Below are 25,935 nucleotides of genomic sequence, written 5' to 3'. Positions count from 1 at the left end.
CTTTCATCGGCATATAGTAGGACACTTTTACCGTTCTTCAGCCTATGTCGGGTGAGCCATTGGCTTTTGCTGTTTATTATTGAGCCACTTTTGCCCCTCTTCAGCTGAGATTCGCTGAAGAGCTGAGCCTCTTCAGCTTTAGTTTGCTGAGCCATTGGCATTACGCGGCTAAAATCGGGACCCCTTGGCCATATATGAGACAGCGTTGAGCTTAGTATCCTTTTGCCGAGATTATGCGGCCTTTTAGAACCTGTCTGTTCTTGAGCTTACGATTAAGATCCGATCGAAGCAGGCATTACCGAAGAGCTGTTTGTTGATCGACGTGCGTATCGATGAGACGTCAAACACCCTTAGTACCCGTTTCATTGCGAAAACATCATGTGGGCGCCCTTATTACTAGTTTGCCTCACCGCGGTGGTCTAGTGGCCAACGTACTCGGCTGCTGACCCGCAGGTGTCGGGATCAAACCCGGCTGCGTTGACTGCATTTTCGATGAAGGCGAAACAATCCGCGGATCACGGTATCGACTCCCAGCAGTGGCAACCCAATTTTAGATGGAGGAGAAAATGAGACCCGTGTACTCAGATTTAGGCGCACGTGCGTTGCGAAACCCCAGGTGTGACCGAAATTTCCGGAACGCTCCACTATGGCGTGTCTCACAATCATATGGTGGTATTGGGAAATCAAACCAAAAATGCGCATGATTAATAATTATCCTAATAAATACTGCAAGTAATTTTGCTCATAAAGTTTATTTTATACTGCAGCAATGATGCACAGTAATATCGAATAAACTATACAGCAAAGGAATAGAGCATTTAGATGTTCAATGCTTGTCACGCTGGAAAAAGCCGCTGCATAGATTGGTGTACTCTTGAAAATACTAAACTGCATTTATTGTGTTGTGCTAATGCAGCAAGTATGATTTGGGACGCAAAGGATCACCGACTGAATAGATTACTTTCTCTTAGCTTGTGATATGACAATGTCTAACTGTTATCACTATCATAGGCACTTTCCTACCTAAAAATACGGCCCTCAGTAGCATGACTGACTCGCATTACACGGCCACTTCATTGACCCTTTGTTAAACGTTACTAAAGTATTGGCAATTTCTAACACATGACACTAACTTATGAGCCAAGCTCGAATTAACCCACTTTGGTAAATGTTTTTGCAAATGGTCGGTCAACATCGCTAATATATTCTTTGCCAGCATTCACCTTATCACTTTTGCATGAATACTTTCAGTGGGTCGTTTTATGTGAATGCAAAATCTGGGGCATAAAAAAACGCTGTGATCTTATTATAGCACTATATTCAATACATACGTTCAGCTTCAGATTGTGTGGCGCTGAGGTCCATAGATTTCTCAAAAACAAGGATAAAAATGTAAGGACTCTTTATGTACCGAGTGCTCATCAACTTCACGAATGGTTTCATATCTGTGCGTGTGAACGTATTCACGCACGTGCGCGTTGTGGTAAGCAAAAGAAGTACATAGTTATGAACAACGCAAAAAAAAAAAACATGGAACACAGATGAAGGAGACCGCACAGAAACGCGGCGGCTTTGTCTGTGTTGTCTTGTTCATTTGTGTTCCGTCTGTGTTTTGCCCCGTTCATAATTATGAAACAAGAACAACTTGCCCAACTGTCAGTGCTACTGAAAGAGGTGCAAGTGCTTGGGTGATGTAGCATAATTCAACCCCTTGAAAGTAGTAAAAAAGTCATCAAGGCGTATTCTTGAAACAGTTGGGTCATTACTCGACTGAACTAGGTGTGATGCAAAAAAAGACCTAGACGAATTCAAAAGTTGTTTTTGTTAGAACAATGTGAGCCACCCACACTCTCTAACAAACCTACGAACACGTGTTAGCCCCATGTTCGTCAATTCATGTTTTCACTTCGTCCCTGTCTTTTAAAAAATCTCTTTCAACAATTGCTTTCCACGTGCTTGTAAAAACTGCCACACTTAGTATCGTCACGGGCTGAGTAGATACTTGAGAATGACGATGACGAATTGGGGAGCTTGACGTGCGTGGACTGCAGCAACGTTGCACGCATATGCTTACAAATTTAATTTTTCGATATACTTTCTTCCCCAAAACATGTTTAGTGGAGGTGCTGTATGACTTGTACACCACCACAGGAGCTGGATCTTCACAGCGTAGAGCGCGTTCCAGCTGACTGACCAAGCTACTCAATGTCAACAACATCCGTCAGCCCCGCAGCTGATCGTTGTGGTGCAAGCTCGCGACCAAGCCTCATTCAACGGCAAAAGTAGCATAGACGCCGACGACTGGCTGGTTCGGTATGGGTGAATTAGCAGCTTCAGTTATTGGAATCCGACGCGGATGTTCGCGAAGATTCATCTTCTACTTGCGTGGCATGGCATGGTACGGAATGCATCAAGAAGAACTAACGAGCTGCGACGTCTACAAGCAGAAATTACGCTATTTGGGAAACCAATCGGACGAGAAGTGTACGCAAAAAGAGCTCGCGACTCGTGCCTAGACATCCACAGAGCCGTACATCGCGTACATCCAGGACGTGTTGGCTTTGTGCAGCAAGGTCGACAAGGGCATGCTTTAGGAGGAATAAGTCTGACACATTCTGATAGAATTTGCTGATGACGGCTTCTGATTCCTGCCGTGGAAGGACTGCTCACTGGTATAGTTGGTCATAGACGAATGTCGTCGCTTCGAACAGGCGTAAAGTAGGCGCATCATTCATCGATCTGACCCCCTTCCCAACACGGCGGCAACGTTCTCTTGCGAAGATATGAAAGATTTGCCCACAGTACATCAACCATCAGAGCGGAAAAACGTAACCAGCTTTGTCCGTCGGGAACTCGAGGCTATGTCGCCCGCTATGTCTAGCTACAGTGCTCCAGCATACAGCTTCACTGCTGTTTAGAAATACAGGCGATGGTTCGCCAAGAGATCGCGAATATTGGCCTCTCGTCACCTTATCAAAATGTCCCTGCTACTTCCAGATCAGCTCCTCCAGTCGTTGCGGCTGCTACTCCGAACCACAGCTTCTCGCCAAGACGAAACCCAGTTGAAAAGCGCACTCCTGATGATCAGACCATATCTCACGTGCTATCGGATAGGGCACATCACCCGCCATCGTCACAGCCATTCGACCTCATCGCGTCGAGCTTCTACGATTGGGGATCCCGCTTCGAGCATGCGCCCTATGGCCCGTAGTACTAATCTGAGACAAGTTCAAAGGCTCTCCTAAGACATCGGGCCAGCCGCGCACCATAGGCCCTGCATTGTCAGTCCCGCTCGCCCACACCTCTCCGCTCTCCGTCTCCCTACGACCGTTCGACGGAAAACGAGCTGGTGCAGCCCCCTGAGTTAACGCTGCATTCACGACTGGGGCTGCAAATCCTCTGATAACTCCCGACTGGCGGTGCAACCTTTTTACAATTTTCGTCAATTGTTTACCTGTAACTGATCCTATTGAAACCGGTGCACAAACATCTGTGATGAGCTCAGACCTCCACCACCGATTCCAAATAGTTCTGACGCCCGCGAATGCAACTGCCGTCCGTACAGCGCATGGAAGTACTCCTGCTGTGCGTGGAATGTTCAGTGCACGATTAATTATTTATGAGCATCAAGCTGTACTGGAAAATTGCCCCCCTCTCCCGACCTCATTTTTTGGACTGGACTTTCCGACACGCACGCTGCGCTATTAACTGTTCCGAACGTCTCTTCAGATACCGTTTCTGTCAGCCCATCCCGCCTACGCTCTGTCGATTTCATCTGACAGAGATAGCGGTTTGCGAGCGGAGGGCGCAATATGTTATTTTGGGATATGACACACCTCGCAAAGTTTGTAGTTTATTCTGTTAAGCGGAAGTGATGACTTGTAGGTGTCATATCAAGAATAATTGATGTGGATTCATTAATACGCTTGGGCTGGGTGACTTTCTGGCTCAGGTGAAAATGCAACACTGATTATCTCGGAGGATGCCTATGAAACATTTGTGGCTTTCCAATCAGTATCAGGTAGGTTGAAATCGCCCACTATCCCACCGCGGTGGCCTGGTGGCTAAGGTACTCAGTTGCTGACCTCCAGGCTGCGGGATCATATCCCGGCTGCGGTGGCTGCATTTCTGATGGAGGCGGAAATGCTGTAGACCCGTATGCTCAAATTTGGGAGCGCGTTAAAGGACCCCAGTTGACTGAATTTCTGGAGCTCTCCACTGCGGGGTCCCTCACAGTCATATGGCGGTTTTGGGACGTTATGTTCCAGGTATCAACCACCGAGTCAATCTAAATCGCCCACAATGATTAGCCGGCCACATGACACATGACGTTGTAGATAGTCATATAGTGAACGTGTGACGCTACAATCAGATATCGGACATCGGTAAACGCACGCGACGGTGACGGGGTGTGTTGGACCAACATTATAGTTTGCACAAAGCAGCTTTAACATCTCCTACTTCCGGAAGTCCTGAAAAAGAGCTAGCTATTTTACGAATAATGCAACACCACCGCCACGTGTCTGTCTTCTCCGACTACTGAGTAATTTGGCGGATCGACTCAACGTCCATGATATTGTCACGGGGTCGTGACGTGGCCGAAGACAGGAGACTTCGTGTTGGGATTTAACTGTTTATTTGGGCGAATCTGTGCCCGGTAAACGGAAAGTCTAATTACAGCAGCAGTCTCGCACAGATAGCTGCCTCGGACTGATAGCGGCAAACGGAGCACCGGCTTTCGATCAACAACTGACAAGCGTCGGCATTTATACTCCTGCCGTCGATTGTTCTAGCGTTATCGCTGGCGGTGGCATACGTTCCAGAACAATCTGTACCGTTCGCGCAGGTGGCGTGATCTTATCGAAATGATCTTCTACAGTCCGGAACCATCTCGAAAACTGTGGGCGCGGTTTGCGCTGAGAATCGTGTGGTGTTTTGGGACGATAACAAAAACTTGGGAAACGGGGCCTTGCCCCCCTCTGATAAAAGGCATCGTCCCGATGCTTTAACTAAATATGAAAGTACAATAATAATGCAAGAAAGTACAATGAATAAGTTACGATACAACAATAATACAAAAAAAACACTGGTTCAGTTTGTTAAGGCGCATGAAACGGCTTGAGGCGCGCGACATGGACGACTTCCGGTCGCGATCGGCGTCGTTGAGAGTTCGTGATGCCGTCGGGGACAACCTTGTAATCAAGTGGGCCGAGACGTCGAACCACCCTGTACGGTCCGAAGTACCGTCGCAGAAGCTTTTCACTTAGTCCACGTCGGCGTATCGGTGTCCACACCCAAACACGTTCACCGGGCTGGCATTCCACGAAGCGTCGTCGAAGGTTGTGACGGTGGCTGTCGGTCGTCTGTTGATTCTTGATACGGTGACGCGCAAGTTGTCGGGCTTCTTCGGCGCGTTGAAGGTACTCGCTCACATCGAGGTTTTCTTCGTCGGTGACGTTGGGTAACATGGCATCGAGCGTTGTTGCCGGGCTCCTTCCGTAGACCAATTTGTATGGAGATATCTGCCTCGTCTCCTGCACCGCCGTGTTGTATGCGAAGGTCACATACGGAAGAATGGCGTCTCACGTCTTGTGTTCGACATCGACGTACATTGACAGCATGTCGGCGATCGTCTTTTTAAGCCGCTCGGTGAGGCCGTTGGTCTGTGGGTGGTACGCTGTCGTCCGGCGGTGGTTTGTTTGGCTGTATGCCAAGATCGCTCGAGTTAAGTCGGCAGTGAATACCGTTGCTCTGTCGGTGATAAGGACCTCCGGGGCGCCGTGACGTAGGACAATATTTTCGACGAAGAACTTAGCTACCTCGGATGCACTGCCTTTTGGCAGGGCTTTTGTCTCGGCGTAGCGGGTGAGGTAGTCGGTAGCTACCACGATCCACTTGTTTCCGAAAGCCGACGTCGGGAACGGCCCCAGTAGGTCCATACCAATCTGCTGGAAAGGTCGGCAAAGTGGATCAATTGGCTGCAGAAGTCCCACTGGCTTTGTCGGTGGTGTCTTGCGTCGCTGACAGCCCCGGCATGTTCTCACATAACGAGTGACGTCGGTAGTAAGACGCGGCCAGTAGTACCTTTCTTGTATCCTCGCGAGCGTGCGAGACACACCGAGGTGCCCTGTGGTCGGATCGTCGTGCAGGGCCTGCAGGAGTTCTGGTCGCAGAGCTGAAGGCACCACAAGGAGGTACTTAGCTCGAAGCGGTAAAAAGTTTTTCTTTTGTAGAAGACCGTTTCGTAGAAAGAACGACGCAATTGCGCGCTTGAATACCTTCGGGACTTTGGCGGTCCTGCCTTCGAGGTACTCTATTAGGGCCTTGAGTTCCGGGTCGGCCCTCTGTCGTTCAGCGAAGTCGTTGGTAGTTATCGTTCCTAAGAAAAAGTCGTCATCCGGGGCGTCCGGTAGCGATTGGTCGACAGGCGCACGAGAGAGACAGTCGGCATCGGAGTGTTTTTTGCCGGACTTGTAAATGACAGTAATGTCATATTCTTGAAGTCTAAGGCTCCACCGTGCGAGGCGACCTGAAGGGTCCTTCAAGGTGGCTAGCCAACACAATGCGTGGTGGTCGCTCACAACTTTGAAGGGCCTGCCGTAGAGGTAGGGGCGAAATTTCGACGTAGCCCAGATGATGGCGAGGCACTCCTTTTCTGTTGTGAAATAATTTGCTTCTGCTTTGAATAGCGATCGGCTGGCGTAACTAATAACCCTTTCAAGTCCGTCAGCCCTCTGCACAAGAACGGCGCCAAGACCTACGCTGCTTGCGTCAGTATGTATTTCTGTCTCGGCGAATTCATCGAAATTTGCAAGTAACGGAGGCGTCTGGAGGCGATCTTTAAGCTCCTGGAAAGCGTGTTCCTGTGGCGCTTTCCACCTAAACTCCACGTCGGCCTTGGTAAGGTTAGTGAGAGGATCGGCGATGCGGGCGAAGTTTTTCACGAACCGCCTATATTAGGCACACAGGCCCAGAAATCGGCGCACGGCTTTCTTGTCAGTGGGTGGCGGGAAGTCGGCGATGGCGGCTGTTTTCCGTGGATCGGGACGAACTCCAGACTTGCTGATAACCTGCCCCAGAAACAAGAGCTCCTCATACGCAAGTCTGCACTTTTCTGGCTTCAGTGTGAGTCCGGAAGTCTTGATGGCTTGAAGTACAGCTTCAAGGCGCCGAAGATGCTCGTCGAAACTCGAGGAAAAGACGACGACGTCGTCCAAGTACACAAGGCAAATCTGCCACTTCAATCCTGCCAGTACTGTATCCATAACGCGTTGAAAAGTTGCAGGTGCGGAGCAAAGGCCGAAGAGCATCACCTTAAACTCGAAGAGGCCGTCCGGTGTTATAAACGCCGTCTTCTCTCGGTCTCTTTCGTCGACTTCGATTTGCCAATAGCCAGTCTTGAGGTCCATTGACGAAAAGTACTTGGCGTTATGGAGCCGATCAAGTGCGTCGTCTATTCGTGGGAGAGGATACACGTCCTTTCTTGTGATTTTGTTCAGGCGGCGATAATCGACGCAGAAACGTAGGGTCCCATCCTTTTTCTTCACTAACACCACGGGGGATGTCCATGGACTCTTGGACGGCTGGATTATGTCATCCCGCAGCATTAACTTGTCTCTTCATGGCCTCACGTTCTCGCGTCGAAACCCTGTACGGACTCTGACGGAGTGGTCTGGCATTTTCTTCGGTTATGATGCGATGTTTCGTGATTGGGGTCTGCCGAATTTTCGATGACGACGAAAAGCAATCTTCGTATTGCAGGAGCAGGGCCTTCAGCTGTTCTTGCTTATCGTTCGGAAGTCTGGGATTGACGTCGGAAGCTATGGGAGGGGCTTGGTTCCTCTGAGCAGGTTCCGCAGAATCGGCGAGGGCGAAAGCAGTGGTGGCTTCGACAATTTCTTCGATGTATGCGACCGTTGTTCCTTTGTTCACATGTTTGTACTCATTGCTGAAATTCGTGAGCATAACCATTGCTTTGCCTCCCCGCAGCTCTGCAATTCCTCTTGCGACGCAAATCTTTAGGGTGACCAACAGATGCTGACTGCCTTCAATGACGCCTTTGAAGTCAGGTGATTTAGAAGCGCCGACTGAAATAATGACGCTTGAGCGAGGCGGAATGGTGACTTGTTCTTCCAGCACATTCAAGGCATGGTGTCCTGATGGCGTGCGCGGTGGTAGTGCTTCTTCTGTGGATAACGTTATCGACTTTGTTTTTAGGTTGATTACAGCACCATGGAGGCATAAGAAGTCCATGCCAAGGATGACATCTCTCGAGCAATGCTGTAGGACTACGAAGTCTGTAGAATAAATACGGCCGTTAATGGTGACTATCGCTGTGCAGATTCCTGCAGGCGTTACGAGATGATTTCTGGCTGTGCGGATATCAGGGCCTTTCCAAGCTGTCCTAACTTTCTTTAGCTTCGCGGCGAACGACCCACTGATGACAGAATAGTCGGCTCCAGTATCGACGAGAGCGGTCACACTGTGGCCGTCGATAAGAACGTCGAGGTCGCTAGTTCGCCGTCTCGCGTTACAGTGAGGGCGTGGCATCGGGTCACGGCTGCGTCGGCTTGTTCCCCTGCTTCCATGTTGCGTCGTCAGGCCACCTTCGGTAAGTGAGCTTTCGCCGTCAGGGCTTTGCCTGGTTGGCATTGTTTTCGGAAAGCTCCGTCGCGGTGTCGTCGTCGTCGGAGGAACTTCGGTAGTTCGTCGCACAGCAACCGCACCTCCATCGGTGGCTGCCCTTAGTTTCCCGGATACGGGCTAGGAGACCAGCTCTGCGTTGGGCCAGAGTACTACCGGTGGTGCGGCGACATGCAGCGGCTGGGCGACGGCGAACGGGAGGGACTTCGTGGTGTCTATTGAGTTCCTGTCAGGTAGTCGGCGATGTTACGTGGCCGTTCCCCTGGCTGCGGACGTGGTGCATCGACGGTGAAGCCACGCAGTCCCATCTGTCCGTACTGGGAACGGCGGTAAGTGTGCCCGGCCTCGCCACAGTGGTAGCACAGTGGGCGGTGGTCAGGGGTGCGCCAAACGTCGTTTTTTCTCGGCGCACTGCGCTGGCCTGCTGGTGAACGGTAGGGCGTCGGCGGGGGTAGTGGCGGCGGTGGTGTTTGGCGACGGAAGTGCGACGGGGCGGCGCTTTGGCGTGGACGGGGAGGAGCGTTGTGGCGCACTGCAGCGGCGTAGCTCATAGTTTCTGGCTCGGGCAGCGGTGTTTGGGGAATTCGAAGTGATTGCCGAACTTCTTCTCGCACAATGTCGGCGATCGAATCCACTTGAGGGTGCGCCGAAGGCAACAGTTTGCGCAGCTCTTCCCGCACGATCGCTCGGATCGTTTCACGCAGGTTTTCGGAGTCACTGGTTTGAGCAGCAGCGCATTCTGGAGTCAGGCGACGATTATACTGTCTGGTGCGCATGTCAAGGGTTTTTTCCATGGTGGTCGCCACGGATACAAATTCTTGGACGGTGTTCGGTGGATTCCTCGTTAGTCTCGCGAAGAGCTCCTGTTTGACCCCTCGGATGAGGAAACGAACTTTCTTTTCCTCAGGCATGTCTGGGTCAGCGTGACAAAATAGGCGGGTCATCTCCTCTGTGAAAATTCCAACCTTCTCATTTAGTAGCTGAACCAGGGTCTCTTGTAGAGCAGCGGCCCTCTCTTTGCGAGCGACGCTCGCGAACGTTTGCAGGAATGCACCGCAGAAAACATCCCACGTTCGGAGCGTGGACTCTCAATTTTCGAGCTAGGTCCTTGCGGTGTCTTCCAAATAGAAGAACACACGACACAGCTTTTCGTCATGGTCCCAGTGGTTGAGGGCGGCCACACGGTCGTATATTTCTAGCCAGGACTCCGGGTCTTCGAACGATGACCCATGGAAAATTGGTGGTTCCCTGGGTTGATGCATGACCATCGTGGGCTGGGACGCTGCGGTTGTCATTGTCGCTGCAGTCGCGGTCATGGCCTTAGTCTTCCGCGCCTTGTCTTGTAGAAGCCTGTACTCCGGTGGTAGCCCTTGCTGTCGGCGGCTTGTTCACTGCTCTTGGTTGGCGTCGGTGTCTTCTCCGCGACGTGGAATGGGTTCACGGCTTGACGGGGCGTCCGGTACATGAACGAAGCCGCACCTCCACCAGATGTCACGGGGTCGTGACGTGGCCGAAGACAGGAGACTTCGTGTTGGGATTTAACTGTTTATTTGGGCGAACCTGTGCCCGGTAAACGTAAAGTCCAATTACAGCAGCAGTCTTGCACAGATAGCAGTCTCGGACTGATTGCGGCGAACGGAGCGTCGGCCTTCGATCAACATTTGACAAGCGGCGAAGCGCGTCGGCATTTATACTCTTGCCGTCGAATGTTCTAGCGTTATCGCTGGCGGTGGCGTAGGTTCCAGAACAATCTGTACCGTTCGCGCCGTGGGCGTGATCTTATCAAAATGATATACTACAGTCCGGAACCTTCTCGTATACTGCGGCCGCGGTTTGCGCTGAGAATCGTGTGGAGTTTTGGACGATAACAAAAACTTGGGAAATGGAACGTGGCAATATCTTGTGTCAGCCTTGCCTTTGTCACAGCAACAAAATATGGCTCAAATTTTAAATTATTACCGATTCTGGGTAATCTACCTCATTAAAAATGCTGCGTGCACTTAAATTTATGAAGGTTATTTAACATTTCGTCGTCAGCGCGGTGATTTCTAATGGTCTGCTGTTTATTTTTCGAGCTAAAGATGCCCTAAAGCCTCTTCGAAGATATTACACCACCTCGGCTTTCCTCCCAGCAATACAGCTCACCATTTATTTTCAGCTCGTCATAAGTGAAAAAAACACCAACCTTTTCTCCAACCTTTTTTTTTGCTTTGACGTAAATCCAGAGCTGTGTTCTTGTGTCTCAAATATTGACTGAAAATCTTCACTCATAGAATAATTGCTTCTTTTCAACATACGGCTGTTTTTCAAAACCCTTCTTTTATCTAGAATTTCGGCAATTTTCATGATTGTCTGTAGAATTTTTTTTCGCTGCTGCTTTGCGTAGTCTGTGAATACGTTCAAGCGCAACAGGTTTGATTTTGAGAATGTGTGTTGTCATTATTATTGTGGTGATGTGAATCAAAATGGCTCTAATAGGCCGCCCTTTCAATATCTGCTGCAAAGTTAGGTTTGATAAAAGAAAGATTTCAGCTGGGGTGAATCCATGCAACAAATTGTCGGCCAACTTTAAAAGGCTGCTAATTCACATGACACTGTGGTCACGAGAATAACTCGAAAAGATGAAGTACACCGCGTGATTCCGAATTTGGTAGAGAGTGAAAGATAATCGCATAAGGCCGTATAGGCTGTCTGCGTGCTATAATTTAGATAAATATACGACGAACTGTACAGAGATAAATACTACGGGGCACGTTTACATCAATCCTGTTAGCGGTACCCGGTTCCATCTGTTTGATTTTTTTCTAACTTGGTTGTGGAACATGAATTTTGTTACGTGCAACGTGCTACATGATTAGATAAGCTCTCTAAGGGTGGACAATTCTTCAAATGCGAAATGATTTGATAAAGTGCTAAGCGTTTCATTACTCGATCGTCCTCGAAAGGCGGAACGCCACTCGACATGTTCGACCAGGTGTGGCTCAACGAAGACGACATCGATGCGCTCTTCCCAGGATTAGGTCTTCACCGTCCTTGCACCGCTGAAGTACACCGCAACTCGAGTTCCACGTCCTACTGCCACATCATCGAAAGGCTGTGCTTCTGGAACTGCGTTCTGTGGCAGGCAGGCTTCCAGCTGCGGGAGCTCACGGCACCCGGAGAACTGTCACTGGTACGCGTGGCACGTGACGGAGGCCGAAGGCAGGAACAGCATGGTCGCGACGTGCGTCTCCTCTTCCACGTTCTTTTGGAGTGTCATCGATGCGTCGTCGGCGTGGAGCTCGACGATGTTCTGGTGGAAGGCAGTGGACTCCGTGAGTTCCGAGTCAGCGTCTCGTCGGCGTTTCGGGACAACGCGGGTCTGCGGTCACTGAAACGCGTCAGCCTTTTTTCTGACTATAGGTACGGCGTTCTTTCACCAATATAAAACCTACTCAGCTGGCTACTTTCCTAAATCATTAATTGGCATAGGGATTCGTAGTGGCATGATGGGGGGGGGTAGAGGGCGTACAATTCACACAAGGAACCTCAAGCGCCAGTTTGTAGTAAAGGTTTTTTAGATGTAAACCAGCGTACTTCTTCTTATCGGTCCCGTTTTCACGCTTATTTTTATTCAACAAACTTACTCATGTTTACTTCCATTCTGTAATAGATTTGGTATGTTTCACCGTTTTGTGCGCTTAAATGATTCCTCGACCCCACATTGCAGTGCCAGCTCTTATTTTATTTCTCAAGTGATGGGTTAGATATGTAACCACTGCATTGTACTCGTCGTCTTAGAGCGCTAAAGACACGCCAGACTGCTGCAGGTTATTATAAAAACGTGTCCATAACTAAAGCGAAAAGTACAGCTAATTCTGAAGCTACCCACAGGTCGCGGGATCGAATCGCGATTGCGGCGGCTGCATTTCCGATGGAGGCGTAAATGTTGTAGGCCTGTGGGCTCAGATGTGGCTGCACGTTAAAGATCCCCAGGTGGTCGAAATTTTATGAGCCTTCAACTTCGGCGTCTCTCATAAGCATATCGTGGTTTTGGACAGTGGTCGATGCTGTGATTTCCTTTATTTGCGTGCAGCGCGTATTGCTGGTACTGTGACGTTTAATTGATGCAAGTTCACCAACTGAAATCTTTGGTCTTTAACAACCAGAGTGCCACGTTCTTCACCTTCTTGACCACGTGGCATCTAACTTCTGGTGCCGTCTCTCTGCAGGTTCATTCAGGAGGACTTATTTGCAGACCTCGGCTCAATGACTCAGCTGTGAGAGCTCGTGATCTCGGCCACCGGCAAAGCGGTTTCCCGCCTAATTGACCTTGTTCGTTCCCTGCTGCGCTCGGCAAGTCTCTCAACCCTGTCACTCTCGGGGCTACGTCTCAACGCGATAAACTCATAGTTATTGGCTAAAGCGTTGCGGAGAAACCGCACAGTGACTGACTTGTCCGTTTACCGCAGCATTCTGCACTCCTTGAAATCTAAGGGCGTGCCCTGGTTTTCCGTCTACCTGAAAGAAAGCACTACGTTGTCTGCTGTGGCATTAGAGGGCATGAACTCTGAGCCGGAAAACACTGTTTAAGAGCTAAGAGGTGTACTAGCTCCTGAAATTGCTCCCAGTTCCCTCGAGAAACTCAAGCTTTCCGGTTTCCTCTTGGACTATAGCTGCGTTTGCTTGCTTTCTTCATTAGCGGCTAAACAGGGCGGCTCTCTAAAACACCTCGATATTAGCAGCTGCAGATGGGTGTTGGAAGGTTCAAAAAGGAGCCAGGACGCACCAACGGACGACGTCCAACCATTTGAACAATACTGTGCGGGGCTAGAGCCATTGGACAAACGCGAAAAAGTCAGGCTGTCGCACTTCTCAATCAACGTAAAAGGCTTGAAATTACACGACTTCAAGACTCTGTTATTTTTGGCCACCGCTCTCGTGTCTCTCAGGACCACATTGATATGCGACGTGCCACTAGACGAATTGCCCGAGATCTGCCGGGCTGTTCAGCAGGCCGAGATCAGTGACATGGTCCACATTACGGACGAATACCTGGTCGACCCTGTGGCACTGTCCAAGCTCGAACACTTTCGCGAAGCAGTCAGTCACGTTGTCGTCAGTTGCCTCAGAGAGACGAACGCCAGTGCCTTCTGCAAAACCGTACATCTAGTGCGTTCTTGGAACCACGTGACTACTTTCCGACTGACTATTTCAAAGGAGGCTATGCGTGACGTCTTCATGATGTGGTCTTTGTGCTGCTATGTGAATGAGGCTAATACGCTGAAGGAGCTTGAACTGAGCGGTTGCAATGAGCAAGACCTTAGCACCTGCCTCGGCGAAGTTATCGTCAACCACAGTCTTCTCCTGCAGGTAATCTTCTCCAACTCGAGCCTACGAACATTGCGGCTGAGCCAGATTCGGTTGAGTGAAGTCAACTTGAACTTTATGGTCGACGCCACGTATTGCAATGATACGTTGACCGAACTTGACTTCTCTTCATCGGACCTTTCCGAGAACGATGGTCTGCTTCGCCTACTTGCCATCGATTTCGACATCAACGAAACGCTGTTGCGCCTTCGCGTTTCCAACACTTCCTGCAATGATACGCAAAATGAAGGATGGGCCGCAATCGAAGCCTTTCTAAGTCGCAACGTGGGTTTTGTCACCTGCGCGTCCCACTACGTGGTGCAATTTGTAGACGACAATCGCTGCACGGAAGCCTTGGCTTTTATTCGGAGAAGCCGGGCTCTGATCGACAAAGTTCAAGAACTCGCTGCCGTCGACGAAGCTGATGCGGCTTGCTTGGTCGAAGCTTTGGTCACCACGGACTTTCCGTGACGTTGCTTTCGTTCGCGTGTTCCACCTGTTGTGTTTGACAAAGAGGTCTGCTATGCTCGGCTGCTGTACACATCATCCCTGCGTTTTTCTGAGCGTGTTCATACCTACATGTGCAGGGCTTTAGTGACGCGAGATTCAAGAAACCCTGTGTGTTTCTCTACCGGAAACTAATCTATGTGAACTTTGCGAATGTACTCTGATTTACACAATCAATTTAAAAACAGTGACCTGCAGCCACATTATATTCACTTGCCTATGTGTTTTGCTGTATGCTACTGCGCATCTCTCAAGTACGCCCGTGATGTCACATCTTTTAGCTTTGACAATGGTGCTCATTTTATCTTTAAAATAAATTCATTTAATGCTCAAACAAGGCTGTGTTGCTTTTTTAGGCGGCGCAGAAGATACTTTCACAGCATACTGATCTTTCGCACAGAAAATGTCAGGAGCTTTGTTGGAAAGGTGGCCATGTGAAGTGATCTGCAAGGAAAAAATATTTTTTGCATGACAGATGAACCAATGTTCACATCGATTCTAATGTGTTTGTCCTGCATTAAGGCGGATGTAATTGTTCAGCCAAGGTATTTATGTTTGTGTACTCTGCTCAGAGCAGTGCCATTTATAGTGTACCAAAAGTTTGTAGCAAAGGTGTCGAATTTATAATCATGAGATTGCATTTTTCAAAGGCTTTAGCATCTTAGTGCAAGTTTCGGCAGCGCTTTGTGGTACAATTTATACCTGAGTCGACAAGGATTCTTTAAAACCACACAATTTTCGGCAACTAATATCACCACCTAAGTCTTTGTCAAACAATGATTGTACTACAGCCTGACCATATCATGAGAAAGAAGAGAGAATGGTAGAGAAGGAAAGATAGGGAGGTGAACCAGTCCAAGATAACCGGTTTGCTACCCAAAAGTGGGAAAGAGATTGGGGTGATTGAAAGAACGAAAGAGAGAAAATTATCAGCGTGTTCATTTCGTATGACGCTGCAGTGACTTGGAACCCACGAAGAGGTTACGGCCTGGTTCCCTTTCTTTTGTGATGCGTGAATAAGGTGCCGAATTTCGAATACGATTCGTTCGTATGGCCCGTGACGCAGTGCCAATAACACAGATTCTAGGGCTGCCTTAGAGTTGGTGAAAATCGACCACTGTAGAGGTCGTTCCCGATCTAACAAACGAATCAACTCAAGTGTAACAAGGCTGTAAGATAAAAAATGCAAAAAATGGCGCAAGTCGAGACACTTCCCTCTCAAAACATAATTATTCCAATGCTTAAATCTGAAAATGGAAGCGCACTTTACTGTAACTCGGACAAAACATGTAATATGGAAGCGTAGTTACTAATACTCAAACAAAGCAACACAGTTGTTACTGTTTTATTTTACATAGTGTGTGTTGGGAATATTTTCTCCGAAATCGGCATAATCAAAGATTGTTCCTCGAAATTTGCGCCTGCAGAGATTATCATTCGAACAAGGTTTGCTGTTGCGTATGAAGAAGTGTTTTCTTACTGAAGCACTAAAGGCAGCTCGCTACATCGCAGTTTGTTGTGGAGTATACTGTAGTAAGTACTTTGATATTGTACGTGTAAATGATTTTTACTACGAGGCCATTGCGCAACATCGAAAGCCACTGAGAAGACGTTCCTTTCCACGCGGCTCGGTCCCAGCATCCACCGAGAAGCGATATTGTATCCTCGATCGCCGTACTGTGCGCCAATATCAGTGTACAGCGCATTGCTGCCTGTCAATGAGGTGTCCGTTTCGCAGCCAAATCAGGGTTCTCACATTGAAGGTGCCGACTGCTCCCACCTTCAAATCCTCGCCATGACAATATGGTGAGCCTCACAACATGTTCAGGTTGACTTTCTTGCACAAGTCAAGGATGTCCTTGATATAACTTGTGAAGGACTCGCCGGTCTGCTGGCCTCGTTCACGTAAACGCTGTTCAGCTTGCAGCTTACGAACGGCTGGGCGGCCGAACACGTCGACGACAGCGGTTGTAAAAGCGGACCATGTCGGGAAATCAGATGCGTGGTTGTTGTACCATATGCCGGCCACACCCGCGAGATAGAAAAACAGGTTGCCCAGTTTACCTGCCTCGTCCCAATGGTTGGGGACGCTCACGCGTTCGTACATGGCCAGCCAGTCCTCGACGTCGGTGCTATCCGTTCCGGTGAAGACAGGAGGGTCGCGGATGCGGGGGACACTGGGACATGGCGTCGGCGTAGGAGGAAGCGTTTGCTGGGCGGCGTCTTGGTGCATGGTTGGAGGCACGGTACGGGATCGAAGCTCCAAGGGCATCGAATGCGGACCGAAGGTGTTTGAAGGGCACAGCACTCTCAGCACTCTCCACCAAATTGTTAAGCGGTTTATTGGCGGACACTCAGCGATGATTCACGACAGCGACAGTCAATGCGGGGATCGACTCTCTGTGCGAGCTGCTCTTCTTCTTATGAAAAGGGCGACCCACTAGAAGGCGCTGAAGAGGACGACCCACTGTTCAAAGGCTTTACCACAACTACCCCGTGTACGAAAAGGGAGCCGCCTGGCGACCTAAAAGCTGGTTACAATGAACGGTTCATGGTAGGCCTTGAGGCACTCCACGTTAACAATGTCGCGTCCTCGACGACGCATGTCCGAAGATGGTTTGACTGGGGAAGTGCATTTGACGACAAGGTAGGGGCCTTCGTATTTGGGCAATAGTTTTGAAGATAGGCCAGTTGCAGTAGTAGGGATCGAGAGCCAGACGAGCGCTCCAGGGAGGAACGTGGGCGCAGTAGTGCTGGCGTAAGCGCGAATGGCTTTTTGCCGCTCTTGATCATGCGCTGTAAAGGTCCTTGCAAGCTCTCGACACTCCTCAGCAAGCTTGGCTGTAGCAGAAATAGGCGCCCACTCGGACGGATCTGGCTTGTACGGAAGTATAGTGTCGATGGTGTGCGACGGGTGCCTTCCATATAATAAAAAGAAAGGTGAGAAGCCAGTAGTGGTTTGAGGGGCGATGTTATATGCGTAGGTGACGAAGGGTAGAATGTCAACCCAATTTGTGTCATCGGCGGCGACGTACTTGGAAAGCATGTCGCCGAGCGTACGGTTGAAGCGTTCCGTGAGGCCATTCGTCTGCGGGTGGTAAGCAGCAGTTTTGCGGTGAACAACGTTGCACTCTTTGAGAATGGCTTCGACGACTTCAGACAGGAAGACGCGGCCTCGATCACTGAGCAGTTCCTGAGGTGGACCGTGTCGCAGCATGAATCGTTTGAGCAGGAAGGAGGCCACATCGCTCGCTGTAGCCGCAGGGAGAGCGGCAGTTTCGGCGTATTGCGTGAGGTGGTCCACAGCAACAATGGCCCAGCAGTTACCAGCTGACGTTAGTGGAAGTGGCTCATACAAATCGATGCCAACGCGCCCAAACGACCTGGCAGGGCAAGGTAGAGGTTGCAGACCTACCGGCGACAGTTGCGTTGAAATTTTGCGGCGCTGACATTCTATGCAGGAGCGAACGAATTTGTGCACGTAGCGGTACATGCCGCGCCAAAAGTACCGTTGGCGAATGCGGTGGTAAGTCTTTGATACCCCGGAGTGCGCAAATTGCGGGTCAGAATGAAAGAATTCGCATATGTCAGAGCGTAGACTGTGAGGTATGACTAGTAGCCACTGGCGGCCGTCACCGTTGTAATTGCGTCGGTGGAGAAGGTCATCGCGAACGGCGAAATGGTGGGCTTGACGACGCAACGCGCGAGTGGATGGAGTGGATGGATCAGTCAGCAAATCTATCAGTGAGGCAATCCATTGATCCTTGCGCTGTTCAGTAGCAATGGCATGAATGCTAATCGAAGAAATGGCAAGGTGAGACACTGAGTTTTTGGCATTGTCGTCAGGCAAGGGAGAGCGCGACAGGGCGTCGGCGTCAGCATGTTGCCTTCCATTGCGGTACAGCACGCGGATGTCATGGTCTTGCAGGCGAAGTGCCCACCGGGCGAGACGGCCTGAGGGATCTTTCAATGACGACAACCAGCATAGTGCGTGGTGGTCGGTGACGACATCAAATGGGCGACCATAAAAATAAGGTCGGAACTTTGCAAGGGCCCAGACGATTGCCAAACATTCTTTCTCGGTGACTGTGTAATTAGTCTCGGCTTTAGTAAGCGTACGGCTCGCGTACGCCACGACATATTCCGGGAACCCTGGTTTGCGCTGCGCAAGGACAGCGCCGAGGCCGACACCACTGGCATCCGTGTGTACCTCTGTAGGGGCCGTAGAGTCGTAGTGGCGGAGTATGGGAGGCGACGTCAACAAACGACGAAGTGTTCTGAAAGCGTCGTCGCACTGTGATGACCACGAATGGAGAGGCCCGTTACTTCCGAGAAGCTTCGTCAGCGGCGATATGATAGTCGCGAAGTTTCGAATGAAGCACCGAAAGTAGGAACACAGTCCTACGAAACTGCGCACTTCCTTGACCGATGTCGGCTTGGGGAACTCGGTCACGGCTCGAAGCTTGGCTGGATCAGGGAGAATTCCGTTCTTGGACACGACGTAGCCGAGTATTGTCAGCTGCCGAGCTGCAAATTGGCATTTCTTTAGGTTCAGTGGCAGACTGGCGCTGCTCAGACGCGTTAAAGCATGCCGAAGGCGTTGAAGATGCGTCGAGAAGTCAGGAGCGAAAAGAACGACGTCATCGAGGTAGCACAGGCACGTGTGCCATTTCAGGTCGCGCAGAACTGTATCCATCATGCGCTCAAAGGTGGCGGGCACAGTGCACAGCCCAAACGGCATAACGTTGAACTCGTACAAGCCGTCGGGGGTGACAAAAGCGGTCTTCGGTCGAGCGTCCTCTGCCATAGGTACTTGCCAGTACCCTGAGCGCAAATCGAGGGATGAAAAGAATTCTGCTCCTTGCAGGCTGTCAATCGCGTCATCTACCCGCGGTAGTGGATACACGTCCTTACGAGTGATCTTGTTGAGGCGTCGGTAGTCCACACAGAACCGCACAGAACCGTCCTTCTTCGTGACGCGAACGACAGGAGATACCCAGGGGCTGCTGGAGGGGCGAATAACATCGCGGCGGAGCATGTCGTCGACTTGCTCATTGATTACACGTCGTTCTGTGGGAGATACGCGATATGGACGTTGCCGCAGCGGTGACTGTGCGCCTGTGTCGATGCGATGCGTAACGGCGGATGTGCGGCCGAGAGAAGGTTGAGCGACATCGAAAGAAGAGCGGAATTTTTCCAACAGGCCCAAAAGCTGGGAACGCTGGCCCTGCGTAAGGTCGTCGGGTAAGCAGGGACCGAATATATCATCGGATGATGAAGCAGATGTCAAAACAGCACCAAGCGTACAGGAACTTGAGCAGTGCATGTCATCGGATTGATCTATAACTTACGCGTCTTCGATGGGTTCCACGCTGCCGAGACATTGCCCTCGTACCAACGTAACGCTGTACGGAGATAAGTTCACAACGAAAATAGTGGTGCTGCCGTGAGTGAGTTGCACGGTCGCGAAAGGAACCAGCAAGCTTTTCCTTATGAAAACGCGATGAGATGGCGAGAGGAGTGCAGCGGTGTCAGAAAGGCTTGCGCAGTAGAGCGACACCACAACGGACGAGTTTTCAGGCACTCTAGTGTCGTCTCTGACGAGTACCTTGCTTGCTGCGGATGGACGGTCGGCCGGCGTCAAAAAAGAAAATGGCGTGAGTTCTATTACTGCTGGTGCCCAATGAATGACGGCGTCGTGGCGGGAGAGAAAATCCCATCCTAGGATGACGTCGTGAGAGCATGAATAAATTATGATGAATTCGACCGCATACATCACGTCCTGAATCATAAGGCGGGCTGTGCACATCGCCGTAGGGTGAATACTTTGGGCGCTGGCTGTACGGAGGGAGAGCCCACAAAGCGGCGTGGTCACTTTGCGCAGTAATCGGCTAAGTTTCTCGTCCATCACGGATACGGCGGCTCCAGTATCTACAGGGGTAGATGCACGAACGCCATCCACAAGCACGTCTATCACGTTCGACGGGCTTTCATGAGGGCTTCCGCAGTTCGACAGCGTCGCAGCCCTTGCCTCGTGGACTGCGACGACTAGTTTTTCTGGTCGCCCTCGAGTGAACGTGGCCGCATTGGCGACAGTGAGCGACGTCGTGGAGATGGTGAACGGCGGGTAGACGGAACGAGGCGGGACGACGGTGACATAGGCGGCGGTTGGTCATCAGAGCGGCTTGACTGGCTGGGAAAGTTGAAGGCGACCTGCGGTTGCTGCACACGATTGCAATAGCGTGCTACATGACCGATGCAACCACAAGCAAAGCAGATGGGGCGATTGTCAGCAGTGCGCCATTGGTTTGCGGGTCGCATCCATGTCGCAGAACGCGATTGGCGAGCCGGCTGCTGATATGAGTGCATGGTAGGTGGCACTCGGGGCACGTGGGTGACGCCGGCGTATGTAGGCGAGACAGTTTCTCCAAAGGCCTGGGGCCTCGCGACGGTTTCGATGTAGTTTAGGGGAACAGTCGCAGAAATCTGTGGGGGCGGCCTGGCAACAACTTGGGCGTAGCTGAGTGGAACAGATGCAGGAGGCGGCTGGTGGTATTCAGGGACGACCTTCGCGATTTCCTGCTGAATGGCTCGGCGGAGCGGAGGTAGAAGTGCACTTGGTGGCTGTTGAGCATGTTGTGGGGAAGCAAAAGCCAGTAGAGAGACCTGGCGGGCAACTTCCTCATGCACGAACGACTTGATTTCGGCGAGCAAGGTTGCGTGGTCACGAACTGCTGACAAGGCCGAGAGATCAGCATCACGTGGTGGCGGTCGACTGGTCATCAAGCGCTGCCGGCGCAGCTCGTCGTAACTTTGGCATAACATGATGACTTCTGCCACAGTGCGGGGGTTCTTTGCCAGGAGCATGGTGAAGGCATCGTCGGCGATGCCTTTTAGAACATGCGTGATTTTGTCAGCCTCTGACATGTTCAGGTCGACTTTCTTGCACAAGTCAAGGATGCCCTCGATATAACTTGTGAAGGACTCGCCGGTCTGCTGGGCTCGTTCACGTAAACGCTGTTCAGCTTGCAGCTTACGAACGGCCGGGCGGCCGAACACGTCGACGACAGCTGTTTTAAAAGCGGACCATGTCGGGAAATCAGATGCGTGGTTGTTGTACCATATGCCGGCCACACCCGCGAGATAGAAAAACAGGTTGCCCAGTTTACCTACCTCGTCCCAATGGTTGGGAACGCTCACGCGTTCGTACATGGCCAGCCAGTCCTCGACGTCGGTGCCATCCGCTCCGGTGAAGACAGAAGGGTAGCGGATGCGGGGGACACCGGGACATGGCGTCGGCGTAGGAGGAAGCGTTTGCTGGGCGGCGTCTTGGTGCATGGTTGGAGGCACGGTACGGGATCTAAGCTCCAAGGGCATCGAATGCGGACCGAAGGTGTTTGAAGGGCACAGCACTCTCAGCACTCTCCACCAAATTGTTAACCGGTTTATTCGCGGACACTCAGCGATGATTCACGACAGCGACAGTCAATGCGGGGATCGACTCTCTGCGCGAGCTGCTCTTCTTCTTATGAAAAGGGCGACCCACTAGAAGGCGCTGAAGAGGACGACCCACTGTTCAAAGGCTTTACCACAATATATATATATATATATATATATATATATATATATATATATATATATCAGACATTAAATGTTTGAAGTATTCTCTACGAGTATGATGTCGCTCTCGCGTTCAACTTCTTTAGGGTCGCCTAAACTTTGTTCTAATTTATTTGTTGCCTCATATATATATATATATATATATATATATAGAGAGAGAGAGAGAGAGAGAGAGAGAGAGAAAGAGAGAGAGAGAGAGAAAGAGAGTAGAACGTGATACCGACATCCTGTTCAAATTTGATATGCACCCACTACGTGGCCTTCAGGGAATAGGTGCGGTAGCGTGCGTGCCTTTTTGGGGTACCTGCTTTCAACCACTGAGCCATCATAATATTTACACATTCTGACACCCGTTGGCATTGAACGCTTGACCACGCATTATTACTACAATATTTCATGTTGCATTGTGAAGCATATATACCAGACGCGTGTTTGCGACTCAAGAAAGCTACTTTCACTGCATTTCCTTTCACTGCTGTCATTAATTTCACTGCAGAGGACGTTTTTTTTAGTGTTATCGCAAGCAGAGGCGTGACCGTGTAGTAAAACAGCTGCTTGCCACGCAAACCATCCGGGTTCTATCCCTACTCAGACCCCAACTACCATGATTTAGGTTCTCTTCTGCTGCTGGGCTTTTTATTGTTTGTTTGCATAATTATCAATTTAGGGTCACGCGTAAGGTGATCTTTCCCTCAAGACGAATGACATCGACGCTTAAATTGACGCCGACACTGTATTGTCTGTGAAAAAATCTATTTAACGCTGTAGCGTTAAACGTTCCGAGGTACGTGACTGGCAGTTTGAACGAGTGACTTCTCGCTCCACAGCGTGGTGCCTAAGACAACTCTCCCAAGTACCATGCTTGCGCCGGTATTGTAACAGGGACCTATATAAACAAAGTTTACCACATGCGGTACACAGAATTCGAAGAAGCTTGGGCCTCTTCTTGGTCAAAGCTCGTACATTATTCCTTATCTTAGAACTGCACTTCAGACACGTTGAAAAAGTGGCCCATTTTTGTGCCGACTCGCGCTGTAGAAAAAACAACGCGCTGTAGAAAAATGACAACTTATCTGCATATTCATCTGCAAATGTCGTTGAAAGACGGTAGTCTTGCGTGTGGAGAGAGTGAAGAAAACATTTTTTTGATGTTCTGCTTAGGAAAATTGGTGAATTGTAATCTAGATGCGCTGTGTTAGGGTGCCTCGAGCGTGGAGCGGAGGTGAACGAACGCATCAAAACACGTCACACGTGAGACATGAGCGTTGTCTGGCAGTTTTGTGGGAAAACAAAGCACGTGGCTCTGAGACGAGTATGCGCGCCCGTCTTAAGAGGTGATAAGGTGTAGAACGCAAGGCGATGGGTCGGTGCTACCACTGCCACGTCTTAGCAAATCATTGGAAACACTTGCCTATTCGTGCAAGCGTTGCATGGTCAGCGCAGCGCGATAAGCGCTACGGTCTTTAAAATTACTTATGTATGCCTTTTCTAGTAAAAGACGCACAAGCAGAATATATACGCGTTGTTATGGCTTCCCCAGACATGCGCAATAATATGTCTTTAATTGATAATTGCACAAGTATGAACGCTTTACCTTGAGCAAAATTGGTGGGCGCTCTAGATGGGGTCAGTCGTTTCAAGCACCCGATGCCAGTAAGAGTGGACAAACGTACAAATGTACAGACAGACGGACCAAAATTTTTGCGTCGAAGGTCCCCAAGAAAGACTATCATCTTTAAAGGGCCACTCACCAGGCCCCATACCGAATTTTAGTTCAACAGTGGAAGTTGCTGGGTGTCCTATGAGGAACGTTTTGCCCCAAAAATTTTTCGAATGGGTTCATTACAAGAGGAGAAAACAGGTTTTTTGAAGCGGTGCGAAATGAGGGCGAGAGGAGGCGAGCTCGAAACCCTTGCCGCTCCTCCTCGTAGCCTTCGCAAGCCAAATCTCTTCCCAACCTCTCCAGCATCCGAGCATGAGCTGAGGTGTGCATGACGTGCCCAAACAAGTCCAACCGCCGCGCACACGAGCAGCGTTGCTTTGTTGACCTGCGTTATTTTGTGGCCTTCTGCCTGTTTCTGTTGGATGGTTTAGAAACGCTGGCTTAGACGCGGTAGAGTAGGTAAACACAATGAGTGCGCGAACGCGTAGGAGCGTTCCGCGGCGGTCGCCTGCTCAATGCGCTGACCGTGGGGACACGAACGCATGTGAAACGCTGGCACATTAGCCTCGCATCTCGTAGCATTACACGAAAAAAAATAACGAAAAACGCGCTCATTTTTTATTGAGTTTCATTATTTATTTCAAATTTTATTAATGTCTTAAAGCAACAAATACATAAACTTCGCATGTTCTGTTAAATAATTTTTGCCATGTCACGTGGTATACTGTTAACGTCAGAGCAGACTCGTCTACGTAGAGGATCAACGTCACTGTTTTGTCGTGTACGTAGGGCCATTCCTTCGCCTACGTCATACGCTCATTTTCTATGCGAGCGGTGGCAGAGGGGAGGGGGAGCAACTTTCATCTTAAAATTTGACCCATTTCCGCGGCGGGTAGCGTTGCAAAGTTTGGCAGACGTGATCATGAACGCCTCGTCTACACATTACGATTGTCAGCTCAAAATTCTCAAACCTGGTGAGTGGCCCTTTAAAAGAACATCTTGCATCAGATGCCACAGCGTGGCAGGAGAGGCATTACGTGAGCGGCCATCCGAAATAAGACATGTTTCAGAGAGAAGCACCACTTGTAGCGCATTGCTCACACACACAATGTAAGGATATACTGGTGCTGATAATCTTCCCCCAACGCGTGTGAAAGTGCAACTACAGCGCGTGCAGATAGTGTTCAAGTGGTTATCAGTTATCTTGCAGTGTCATCGGTGGCTTCTTAGATGGCGCTACGACGAGCACGGTGGGACAGACATCACGGCAGCACACTCGACAGAAACTCGCTTGCTGTGATTCTGGGTCTTTTTGTTGACATGATTGACCACGCTGTTTTAAAATTAGATTTTTTTGTTCGAGTGTTTTTTATGCTGTCCTTACGGTGAAGGTGATATCGAATTGCTGAGAGGTTGCCGAAATCAATGGAACGTGTTTCGAACCGAACTGCCGTTCTGGCTATCGGATCTGTGCGGGGCGTATGCCTCTCTTCAAATTTCCGCCTCTCTTCAATTGCCGCGTCGTTGGGTACGTTGGTCACGGTGCCATGTCTGACGGTTCACAGCAGAGTGTGCCCGCGAGACCAAACATTACCTGGCCACTCAGGTGCGTTTAGGGTCATCCCCTGATTAATGATACGCCCTGCTTAAACAGAGGATGCAACAACAACTGATTATTTAGGCACCCTGCTTACACACAAGGATGCAACAACTGTGAAAGTTGTTTTTTCGTGTTTGTCTTGAGCATACCTGTGGATTGTTTTCGAGCGTCATTCTTCGTGCTTCAGTGGCGTGCTGCAAGTATGAAGCCACCTGTCGTTATTTCTCTAGCATACCATTTTTTTTTGCTCTCGCTCTTGCTGTTTCACCCGTGGGGTGGAAACGTGACTTTCTAAAAAACGGCTGTTCGAAGTTATGAGACTAGCAGCGTATAATATCTACATGTAGTGCGCCGCCTTGTTGGGAAATGTTCCAAGAAATATTCTTTTCCTGTTTCGAAATCTATCGCAAACTATTAAAAATATTACGTCAGATATTACTGGACACTGACTGATCGAAAATCGGCAAGCAAATGCAAATATTTAAAGAAGTTCGGGCTGCCATTCCAAGCAAGTGCACCGAAAGGATGACAATTGAATATCATCAATTTAGGA

At 49.9% G+C, this 25,935-nt stretch overlaps 1 protein-coding gene across 1 annotated transcript; it reads left to right on the top strand.

Moving 5' to 3' along the window:
• The first annotated feature begins 11,484 nt into the window (after positions 1-11,484).
• LOC142767060 (uncharacterized) lies at positions 11,485-14,836 on the top strand. The gene is made up of 2 exons (XM_075868280.1): positions 11,485-12,045; positions 12,855-14,836. Exons 1-2 carry the CDS (start codon positions 11,606-11,608, stop codon positions 12,904-12,906), a joined length of 492 nt encoding a protein of 163 aa, XP_075724395.1. The 5' UTR covers positions 11,485-11,605; the 3' UTR covers positions 12,907-14,836.
• Positions 14,837-25,935: the final 11,099 nt, after the last annotated feature.

The sequence above is a fragment of the Rhipicephalus microplus genome, chromosome 7, assembly GCF_043290135.1.
Source record: "Rhipicephalus microplus isolate Deutch F79 chromosome 7, USDA_Rmic, whole genome shotgun sequence".
Lineage (NCBI taxonomy): Eukaryota > Metazoa > Arthropoda > Arachnida > Ixodida > Ixodidae > Rhipicephalus > Rhipicephalus microplus.
The sequence above is the reverse complement of the archived record's forward strand: the minus strand, read 5'-3'. Positions and strand labels throughout refer to the sequence as shown.